Source organism: Engraulis encrasicolus, chromosome 6, assembly GCF_034702125.1.
Source record: "Engraulis encrasicolus isolate BLACKSEA-1 chromosome 6, IST_EnEncr_1.0, whole genome shotgun sequence".
Lineage (NCBI taxonomy): Eukaryota > Metazoa > Chordata > Actinopteri > Clupeiformes > Engraulidae > Engraulis > Engraulis encrasicolus.
The window spans coordinates 15,256,396-15,268,895 of NC_085862.1; the positions used below are offsets into that span (position 1 = coordinate 15,256,396).

Genomic DNA, 12,500 nt, shown 5'->3' on the forward strand with positions numbered 1-12,500 from the left:
GACTTCCACAGTTACACCCAAAGACGACACATTTCAGGATTTGGGAAGGGGGCAAATGGACACAACTCTCTCCAACCTCTCTGGGAAAGTGTATCTGCCTTTGGCAGACTGTTGTGAACCGAAGAGGCGTTGGATTACAGTGCACAGTCTTTCAAAGAAGTTTGTCGGGCGGGACTTTAATATAGTCAATAAGCTATGGAAGCTATGGAATAAGCTATGGAAAAGCTAGAGGTGTAGGGTTTTGAACTACTGCCTGACTTGCATATGATGTGTGTGCTGGGAGGGGTGGTTGGAGGGGGGAGGGGGGGTGGATGCAGCATTTGTATGTGTGTTTTGTTTATCTGTGTTTATATCGTGTTTTTATTGTGTGAGACCAAAGGCAATTTTCATGCTGGCATGACAATAAAGTCTATTCTATTCTATTCTATTCTAGGTTTTTCTTGGCCATAGATATATGCTATCAGCTGCAACAACAAGTCTACGCATTGCTACTCTTGTCGGTTGCAGCTTAAATTATGATCACAAAGGAACAAAGGAAGTTTTCTAGCGCCCACTATTCTGCTCGCTCAACCCCTGCACCCCACACACCCAAGATTCTGATTCTGCACGATTCACAAAAATGGCCCGTTTTGATTTCAAAAGGGCGAATTCAGCCAAAGATGAGGGTTTTTCACGTCTGTACTTACAGCATGGAATAGTTGTGTTATGACAGGCTATTGCTAAAGGTAAATAAGGTGAGCTATGTACTGATAGCATGAAATACTTTTGCTATGCTAGATAGGCTAACGCCAGTGCTAACGCTAATGCTAAATGAGGTGAGCTACGTACTTACAGCATGGATTAGTTGTTATGACAGGCTAATGCTAACGTTAATGCTAATGCTAAGTAAGATGAGATACTCACTGCATAGGCCCCGATGAGAACAGCTGCGTTGGCTCTCTTGCGCTGGTCAAAACTGGTGTAGTGGACAATCCTCTTCCTCGTTAAGGTGAAGGACTGCAGGACACAACACAAAAACACTTAGTTAATACACGCACACACACTTAGAATTGTGCGCGGGCGCGCGCACACACACACACACACACACACACACACACACACACACACACACACACACAGACATACACACGCATGTACGCACACACACACACACTCGCCAAGATGCGTGCATGCACTCACACACACATTCCATCATGGTACACAGCAGTGTCTGAAAGGTTAAGGTGTAATCCACACGTTTAATCCACCACAAAGCACTCCAGTTAGTCAGTAGGCTACACACACACCTGAGCTAATCAGTCTCTCACACATTAGAGTGACTGTGTGTGTGTGTGCATGTGTGTGTGTGTGTGTAGGATTAAGCTTGACTCCATTGTACTAAAATAAACTGATCGGACGGGTTGGGGTGTAACAGTTCCATCACACGCACACGCACATGAACACGAACACGAACACGAACACGAACGCGCGCACACACACACACATACACACACACACACACACACACACGCACACACACACACACACACACACACACACACACACATACACACACACACACACACACACACGCACACGTGAGACAGCCCTTTGAAAGTGTGTAATGTAGAACTGGGATGTCACTTGACACAAAGCTGTCATTTTCCTTTTCAGCGCAAGGCAAGGAAAGGCAAGTTTATTTGTATAGCGCATTTCATACACAGGTGCAACTCAATGTGCTTCACACACAAAAAAAATCAAAAAGAAAGGAAACAAGAAATAAAGAAATAAAGAAATTAGAGTCAAAGAAAATTAAAACATTAAGATAAAACATTATTTCCTGGTGAACCAGTAGCCTGTAAGTAACAGGCTACTGGCACACTGCCCTTTCACGCGTCTCCGCAGGCGGGGTTTAGTCAAAAGATGCTTGCACGCGGTTGGAGCAACCTCATATGAATGACATGACACTTCGACCACTCACGTTGAAGCTTTGTGACGTAGGACGTGTCGTCACGTAAGCGCCGTCAGGTCGGGAACCAAAACAGAACAACGTCCTTTAGAAAATCAACTTGAGGTATTTTGGATAACACCGCTGAAATTGCTGCTTCCATCCCGACGCATGATAACTCCTCGCACGCCGCCATTACTGTTGTGATTCAGGGAGGGGGCGGGCACAGCCGAACTACCCTGGGGGAGGGTGTTGCGTTCGATAAACGTCATACCCACTGAAATCCCTCCCTACGATCCTGATTCGTCGAGCTGCCCCGTTTATTTCGTAAACGGAGGAGGAGAGCGAATCACAGGTGCACCAGAAGGTTTGTGTAGCCCAGCCCCCTGGGCGTCAACACATAGCTTCTGGTTCACCAGGAAAAAAACATTATGCTAAAATAAAAATAAAAATAAGACAAAACACATGGTAAAATAAAAATAAGAATGAAAACATGTAATTTAAAGCTGCTGGGAGAAAGCATATGAGAACAGCTTCGTCTTAGTGGGTGAATTTTTTACATCATCTGGAAGCTGTTTCCAAAGTTTTGTAGCGTACAAGCTAAAGGCTGCCTCTCCACACTTTGTTTTGCATTTTGGAATTACTGGCCAATTCTTCTCCGTTGACCTTAGTGACCAGGTTGGTGCATACCGCTGAAACATATCCAATAGATAGGTGGGTCCCATTCCATTTCATGATTTAAACGCAAGAAGCATTGCCTTAAAATCAATTCTGTAGCTTACTGGGAGCCAATCTCAGCGGTCTCTAAATTGGAGTAGTGTGGTCAAACATTCTTGTTTTCGTAAGAACCCTTGCTGCAGCATTTTGGATTAGTTGAAGCTGTTTGATGGTCTTTTGGGGGAGGCGTGTAAAAAGACTATTGGGTCATTCCATGTCAATTCACACGCCTTCCCCACATGACCCTCTCCGATTTACCCCATATCTCACATACAGGTACCTATTGATGTCAATTGAAAGAATACCAAGTATTAACACCCTACGTCTAACGGGTGTGGAGATGAAGCCGTCCAAAGTTGGGGTGCCATGCCCACTTTTCAAGCCTATGAATTGCATAGAAAATCTACAAGCAGATTTTGACACCCCTGGTTTTAGTTTGAAGGAAGATACAGACCTAAAAATCACCATGGCCCCTCAATATGACCCTGTCTACCAGATGATGTACTTACAAATAGCATGCCTTGATTATTTTTGGCTATATTAAGCCTTAAAAATTGAATTTGTGAAAACCGTGATGAAGTGTCTTGACATTTTGGGGTTCCAGATCTTGGAAACTATGTATGCTTTGGGAGTTATAATTGATTTTCCATCATATTTGGGAACTATACAGTGTATTCCAAAAAAAATAGGGCACTCAGACTTTTAATGATGGAATGGGAGGGACTCAAAAACAGCTTTTGGACAAAATGACCTTACGGTACCCTCTACTTCAGGCCTCAAATTAACCATGTGGGCACTTGATGACTGGAACGCCCTTTTAACCCCATGTACAGTAGCACTATATCAAACATTCAAGCTTGGAAAAACTTTGTTTTTCAAAGGTCTTCATATTAATCTTGGCCTTCAAAGTATATGTTTTTGTCTATGTCTTATCACAGTGTCTGTTTTGTCTGCTGCCATCTGCTGGTCAAAGAACGTAACAACAGTGCAATGTAAGAAAACAAAAGGGGCTGAAAAATCTTGCCCATAATTTACCAATAAAGTAGCCTAGAAATCTAGACGCCCCTAGGGGTTAAGATCGCTAGGCTACCAATAAAGCACTTTAATTCTACAATATATTGCTATATATTAATTATGATTTTAACAAGCATTATGCAGAATGCTCAATCATGATTACATTTCTACCAGGACACACCCACACCCGTGTCTGGTAGAAATGTAGTGCAGGGTTGAGGCCATCTTGGGACTGGCATCATGATTGAGCATTAAGCAGTCACATTTAGGAAATCATTTAAACTAGAAATATTCATCATGCTTGTTGAAATCATAATTAATATATAGCAATATACTGTATAATTACAGTGCTTTATTTCTAAATTATTGGCAAGATTTCCCAGCCCCTTTTGTTTTCTTACATTACGCTGTTGTTACTTTTTTAGACCAGCAGATGGCAGCAGACAAAACAGACACTGTGATAGAATATAGAGAAAAACATATACTTTGAAGGCCAAGATTAATGTGAAGAACTTTGAAAAACAAAGTTTTTCCAAGCTTGAATGTTTGATACAGTGCTACTGTACATGGGGTTAAAAGGGCGTTCCAGTCATCAAGTGCCCACATGGTTAATTTGAGGCCTGAAGTAGAGGGTACCGTAAGGTCATTTTGTTTCAAAGCTGTTTTTTTGAGTCCCTCCTAATTTTATCTTTCAAAGTCTGAGCGCCCTAAATGTTTTGATATACACTGTACAGTTCCCAAATATGATGGAAAATCTATTATAACTCCCAAAGCATACACAGTGTCCAAGTTCTGGAACCCCAAAATGGCAAGACTCTTCATCACGCTTTTCACGAATTCAGTTTTTAAGGCTTAATATAGCCAAAAATAATCAAGGCATGCCATTTGTAAGTACATCATCTGGTAGACCAGGTCCTATTGTGGGGCCATGGTGATTTTTAGGCCTGTATCTTCCTTCAAACTAAAACCAGGGGTGTCAAAATCTGCTTGTAAATTGTGTATGCAATTCACAGGCTTGAAAAGTGGGCATGGCACCCCAACTTTGGAGGGCTTCATCTCTGCAACCGTTGGACGTAGGGTGCTAATACTTGGTATTCTTTCAATTGACATCAAAAGGTACCTGTATGTGAGATATCGGGTAAATCGGAGAGGGTCATGTGGGGAGATTCTAGGGAATCATGTGAATTGACATGGAATGACCCTATTGCAGTAATCAACCCTAGTAGAAATGAGCTACTAGAATTTACGTGGTAAAATGCAGACTTAGAAATGGCTTTCATGTGACCATTAAAGTTTAGGTCGCTGTCAATAAGGACACCAAGGCTTTTAACTGTGTCCGTTGCCTTCAGCCCCTAAGTTTCAAGGATAGTAGCAATCTCACACACACACACCTTTTTTTTACCATGGCTACACACACACACACACACACACACACACACACACACCCTTTTAGCACTACACACATACAGTACACATAACGTTTTACCATCACACACACACACACACACACACACACACACACACACACACACACACACACACACACACACACACACACACACACACACACACACACACACACACACACACACACACACCTTCTAGCCCTCACTGCATTTCTCTCTCTCTCTCTCTCTCTCTCTCTCGCTCTCTCTCTCAAACACACACACACACCTTTTACCATCAAAACACATGCGCAAGTGCATACACACACACCATTTCATCATCATTATGGGCAATGTAAACACACACACTTTTCACCATAACTCCAGATAACACACACGTGCACACACACACACACACACACATACACATACACACACGCACCAATAAGGTAGGTGCCTATATCTTATACCTACACACATACACAGGTATCTTATACCTTATCTTATCTTAAAGCTGCATGTTCCACTAGTCACACCCACTGGAAAAGTTGAACTTCACACACACACACACACACACACACACACACACACACACACACACACACACACACACACACACACACACACGAACCCACGCATACACTCAAAGAAGACTAAGAATACCAAATGAGTGTTTGTGTTTGTGTATGGAAGTAGTTATGGTTAAGTCACACAAACTCATCAAATGTTTCAGTGGTTATTAAAGACCATTTCAGGCCTGGAGTCATGCATGGGGTGGGGGGTGGGGTGGCGGGGCATCATTCTAATGATAAACATAAACACCTTCATGTCAACACACACACATAAGCTTACATGTCATGTCAACACACATCACAGCATGCCCGTCAGTACAGGCAGTGTGTCGTGTTTAAAGGGGTATGCCACTATTTTGGGGCTTAATACAGTTAAAATCGTTGGCTGGGGTTTATAAAGGTGGTAAAGTGTCTTCTAATTTGTCTTAAAGCAAGACAACACTTAAAATGAAAAATAAGACACTTTACCACCTTTATAAACCCTGGCCAACGATTTTAACTGTATTAAGCCCCAAAATAGTGGCATACCCCTTTAATGTTCCATAAGCGATACTATGGGTGTGTGTGTGTGTGTGTGTGTGTGTGTGTGTGTGTGTGTGTGTGTGTGTGTGTGTGTGTGTGTGTGTGTGTGTGTGTGTGTGTGTGTGTGTGTGTGTGTGTGTGTGTGTGTGCATCAGGCTGCAGGTTTCTACAGGCTAAGTGACAATAAAACGTTTAGAGGTGTGTGTGCTCTGTGCTGGATGAGTACTGCAGTGTCTGTGTGTGAGGCTAAACAAGTGTGTGTGTATGGGTAGAGATAGACAATAGAAGTGTGTGTGTGTGTGTGTGTGTGTGTGTGTGTGTGTGTGTGTGTGTGTGTGTGTGTGTGTGTGTGTGTGTGTGTGTGTGTGTGTGTGTGTGTGTGACGGCAGAAGCATCTATTGTGCTCCTCTGTTCTTGCCAACTTCCACATCTCCGCCACACACACGCACACACACACACGCAAACACACACACACACTAAAGCTGGTGGCAGTGGCCAGGAATGTTGTCCCCATGGTAGCATGACGCTCCCAAACAAACACAGGCAAAGGGGGGGGGGGGGGGGAAGGATGAGTGGAAGAGAGGGATGAAGGATTGGAGGAGTAGCATGAAGGAGTGATGGAGGAGTGGAGGGGTGGAGGAGTGGAGATGGGAGGCAAACGTGGTGGTCATGCCATTCTTAATCCTTTACCTTCAGAACTCCCACACAAGAGCAGACCAGTGACACACAGTCTGCCTGCTTATACACACAGGGAAGAAAGGATAGAGAGAGAGGGAGGGAGGGAGGGAGGGAGGGAGAGAAAGAGGAGAGGGAAGAGGAGAGGAGAGGAGACAAAGATGAGATGAGAGGAGAGACAGAGGAAAAGAAGAAGAAGAGAAGAGCTGAGAGCAGAGAAAACGAAAGAGATGACCAACGCCTTGAGAACATTTCTGGAGTGTATTGTCCTCTTCGTGACACACACACACACACACACACACACGAATAGAAGGATAGAAATTCTTTTGGTGTGTGTGTGTCTATGAGAGAAAGAAAGAGGGAGAGAAAGAGAGAGACAGAGAGAGAGAGAGACAGAGAGAGACAGAGAGAGACAGAGAGAGAGAGAGAGAGAGACAGAGAGAGACAGAGAGAGAGAGAGAGAGAGAGAGAGAGATCCTGGGCTAATTCTGTTAGAGGCATAAATCATCCTCTTGCCCTATAGCCTCCTAATCAGCAGCTCCATGCCCATGCCCATGTGTTAGCGACGTGCTACATACCATCGTCTCCCATCATCTGCTACTAATGCCAACGCATTACATTTAGCCTGTTGCTACATGGTAATCACAATGCTTGAAATAGCCTGTTACTACTTACTACATGCTAATGCTAATGCCTTCAACAGCCTGTGTTACTATAAACTATCATCTTTGTACCCAAGTTTGTTACTACCGGTAGCCTATATGCCAACAAGCCAAGTTGTGGTAATTTCTAAGCGCAGGTGGGGAAACACTGAAAACACTCAACTACTATCATAACCACATCGATATGACATTGCTTGTGACTGATTTTTTTATTTTGGTAACAATACTGTTATAACAGAGGTTTTGTGTGTGTTTTTATATAGCCTACTGGCGAATCTTGGGAGTATTGGAATCTTCACACACCAATTCAAACACTGGTTGGCAACTACAAGCCACTTAGCTGCAGCTCTGAGCCGGTCTCTACTACCCCTGTGAACAAGTTCAGCATTTCACCTGCTGTGCTACTGAAAATACTTGATAAAACAATGTAATAATCTACTGTATCCCTCTATTCTTTACCCATGCCTCTGTCTCTTCGCCTGTCTGTCACTGTCCCTGTGCCCGCCTGTCTGCCAGTCCCTCTTCGTCTTACCACCCATCTCTCCCTCCACCTCTTATTCTGTATCCCTCGGTCTCTATCCATCATCTGTCTGCCTGCCTGCCTGCCTGCCTGTCTGCCTGTCTGTCTGTCTGTCTGTCTGTCTGTCTGTCTGTCTGTCTGTCTGTCTGTCTGTCTGTCTGTCTGTCTGTCTGTCTGTCTGCCTGCCTTCCTGTATGTATGTCTCTTTTCACCACTCTGCATAGTCGCATTACTGGACATGATGACCATGGTGTCTGAAAAGATGCCTGATGGTGTGTGTGTGTGTGTGTCTGTGGGTTTGTGCACAAGAGCCTGTGCATGTTTGTTTACGCGTCCTCACAGGTGAGTGCAAGAAACAGAAGCATGATGGTGTGTGTGTGTGTGTGTGTGTGTGTGTGTGTGTGTGTGTGTGTGTGTGTGTGTGTGTGTGTGTGTGTGCGTGTGCCCTCACAGTCCAGTGTAAGGGACAAACGCCTGATGTCACATAGAGATGTCAACGTTCCACACAAACCAGCACCTCTCCTTCACCTCTCCCTTTCTCTTCTCATCTTCTCTACTGCAATTACGTGTATATTATGAGAACAAGCAAGTCAGTAAGGTCATGAAGGCCAACTGTCGATTGCAAAATCACACGCCCTAACCAGGGATGGAAATAAGCACCCGTCCACCTGCCAATAACGGGCAAATTTGGCCTTTGGCGGGTGAAATATGTCAACCCAATTTTTCTACAGGCACCCGGGTTAATGCTGAATTATACGCAGCATCCAACATCAAAGGTTTAAGCAAATCTGTAATGAAAAAAGTTGTTGGCATCACAATAAATGAATGTATGACCTCCGAAACAAAAGTATTGATCAGAAAATGATCTTAGATTTTAGGTTTTAGAAAAAAATGTAAGTTTCACCCCTAGTCCTAACCTGTTTAACCCCCCCCTTTTATGTGTGTATGTGTTGTATGTTAGCACTGTCCCTGTATTATTTATTCTTGTGCAGACGTTTTAGATTCCATGTTATATGTGTCATGTGTCTTGTAGCTTATATGCAAGGATGGTATTCCATTTCAGCTACGGGTACCAATTAAGAAAACTGAACTGAACTGAACATCTCTCTGTCTCTCCTTCACCCCCTCTCTCTCCCTGTGACTCTATTCCCATCTTTTAAATTCTCTTTCAAGTCTCTCTCTCTTCTCCATTTATCTCTCCTTCATCCATCTCTTTCCATCTTCTGATCTCTATACTTCTTTTCCCATCTCTCTCTCTCTCTATCTCTGTCTCTCTCTCCACTGTCGGTCCTTCTCCTCTACATCCTTTTATCTCTCTCGCTCTTTCCACCCCGTCATCTCTCCATCCCTCTCACACTCAGGACTAAACAGCAAAGTCAGGTGCTATAAGCAGATCACTGATCTGTAAGTGTGTGTGTGTGTATGTGTGTGTGTGTCTGTGTGTGTTTGTGCCAAACTGATTAACACCTACAGTGGAGCCAGTAGACTCAACCTAATGCCATATTTCAGGCAACACACATACACAGACACACACACTACCACACACTACACACAAACACACGCAGGTATGCACATTACGAATCTGGGTGAAACTTATGTCACTGCCACTACAATGACTGTGATTAGAGAACATGTGCTGCTCCACCAAAATGCCACTGTGTGTGTCTGTGTGTGTGCGTGAGTGTGTGTTTGTACACGTGTCTCCACATTCCCCAGATGTTTTACCAGAAGCACCTGCGTGCAGTACATTCTTGTTAGGGGAACCACCCCACTGCCTGGTGTATGTGTGTGTGTGTGTGTGTGTGTGTGTGTATGTTTGAGACTCACCTTGAGTTTCTTGTTGAGCTTGCAGCAGTATCGGTAGAGCATGGCCAGGTTCAGGGGCCCGAAATCTGCATAGAAGCTGAGAGGAAAACAGAACAAAGTAGTTACTACCTAGTTACCAGTAGAGTCGTTACTAGTTATGAGTACAGCAGAGTAGAGTAGTTAGTTAAAGGTGGTGGTGCAGGTTAACCACTACTAATAATTGAAGGTACTTAAAGCACTCAAGATATGTTGGCCTGTACCACTCGAAAAATTTGAGTCCATGTATTCGTTTTATTTTTAAACATAATTGTGTGATGATGTCATTTTGGGAACTACTGGTTCTTCTACTGTTCTGGCTCTGCTATGGACTCTTGGGACTCAGTATCCAACATGACATCATGCACTGCTTTATAACTGTCACTTTTTCACATAATATTGTGTTTTGTAGTAGCCAAATTAATCCAATTCAATGGATAATAGTTCAACCCGTTTAGACGCCCCGTTATAAATGTGCTTTTACCAGAATGGCAATGACCAAGTCATAGCGCATTACTTAAAGTGTAGTACTATGGTAGTTAACTTTTCAATTACTATTACAGCGTGCGTCAGGAGGTACGGTGTGCATTATGGGGCTACATGTGTATTACTAACAAGCAAGTGGCGAAAATGTGCCATCATTTAAACTTCCACCACCACCTTTAAGCCTGGCTAGGGCTCAGGGGGCCTGAAGTCTGCCTAGAGGCTGAGAGGAGAACAGAAGGGTCTGGAGGGGTCAGCGGGGGCCATGTTGTCCAGCTGGGTGTAATTTGGCAACGCCGCATTACATAAGCTAAGACATCAGCGCTTGGGTAAGATCAGATCCAATTTGTTTAGAATTTCAACAGACGTTAAATCTGTGAAATCGGCGCTTAATTACGCAACCTCCCCTCTGTATGATACTAGGTACCAGGGATTGGTCAGAACAGGAGGCTCCAGTACAAAGCTGTTGCGTACCCACAAGTAAGCTACAGTACGCACGTCACTTCTCACGCAACTCAAGTGTCCAGATGTACTGTACAAAACGACTGACTTGATGTCCACGTGCACTTAATTCCACAGTAATGAAATGTACTTGGAGAATGTGCTAAACAACATGTTTGTGCACAGAATGACACATCTGCATGTTTTACTATATAGTTTGTTTTTTTGAACTTAATAATACATCTGAATTTTTTGGTGGATACTTTGTTTTCCAGATTTTCAAATTCGCAACGCATGAGCTTGAGCCTTAAACACTTTAAAAAAAAAAAAGAACTTTGTTGCAAAATGACATATCCATTTTGAAATATTTTTGGAAATTGACATTTTTGGATTTGGCATTGCATTGCATTGCAAAATGCATATCATATGCGTTTAGAAACTGCAAGAATTCACATAGGACATCTGAACAGTCATTTCCAACAATAAAATGCAAAAGCAAAAAAAGTAGTGCTTACTTCATTTTGCAACAAAACTCTTCAAATATCCTCTATATTGTGTGTTTTTCTTTGTCAACTCTCTGAACTGTCAGCAAGCGCTGAGGCTGAATACTCTCTGCCCTGAGTACATGAGAAGGCAACGGGAGTTAAACCCATTGTGTCATGTACAGTGCATGTTAAAACTCACAATTACGTGTTTCCAAACCCATAGTGCCATGTATACTGTAGCCTTTATTTCTAAACACATACTGTATGGTTGCTTCTGATCCCATGTCAGTACATGTGACATAAGGTAAGCGTACCCATTAAGCCCACCAAAATCTAAATTTCTTTATTTTTCAAACATCTTCACATAATTTTTTTGTGAAATATTTTGTTAAATAGTAAGATTTACCTCTCTTCTCAATGTTTGTCACTGAGTTGATGGATATTTCAAAGTACAATATGAAGATTTTTTACGAGAAAAGTGAAAAGTCTGAATGGGCTTAAATGGTACCATTGGTACCATTTAAGCCCACTTGTGTTCCAAATAAGCTCATATAGTTATTTCTCTATCAAAATACCTGGTGAGGTGTGTGAATTGAGTTTAAACAGTGGAGTCTACATGGCATAAATGGTTTCAGACCAAAAATGTAAGATTTGCTCAAAAAATAGTGCATAAAACCTAATTAAATATTACGGCATCTTTTACTTCATATACTTCATAAAATTCTTCATCCAAACAGAGAAATGTATTTTTTCTTATTGATTATTGTTAGTTCATTACATTACGCCTTTTAAACCAACAACTTGGGATTGTACAGCACTTTTTATGTCCCTCAAAGGCATTTTTCATAAGCATGCATGCAAACTTGCATGCATTTCAATGGGGTGTACCATTTAAGCCCACCTTGTACCCATTAGCCCTCCTATACAAAAAGCTATTTTATGGAAATAATCAACTCCACAAAACATTTCATGATGCATTTCTTTAAAGACCAATGCCAAACAAACTGGAATATGCTTAGAATTCATACCTAACCACCTTAAGTCTTACGGTAGAGTAAGATAAAGATGGTGTGTGGTTGTATCAAGAAAATATCGGCGTGTGCTCGCTCATAAAACACATCTTTCCATTTGAAGGGAAATGCTATAATTTAGTAAAACACTGCATGTATATATATACAAATCATTACATTTACCTCTTAGTTTACTAAATATGAAAGTATTTTCAAAACATTTGACTTAAACTAGCTGATATTCT

The 12,500-nt window shown here is 42.4% G+C and overlaps 1 protein-coding gene across 2 annotated transcripts in view; it reads right to left on the reverse strand.

The window, feature by feature from the left end:
* Positions 1-12,500, reverse strand: part of cdc14ab (cell division cycle 14Ab) — a 46,666-nt gene that overhangs the window by 31,794 nt on the left and 2,372 nt on the right. For both annotated transcript variants that reach the window (XM_063200762.1, XM_063200761.1), the window contains exons 3-4: positions 9,822-9,897; positions 904-996 (exon numbers count right to left, since the gene is read on the reverse strand). In XM_063200762.1, coding sequence (XP_063056832.1) covers positions 904-996; positions 9,822-9,897 — 169 coding nt within the window. The remainder of the gene's footprint in view (positions 1-903; positions 997-9,821; positions 9,898-12,500) is intronic.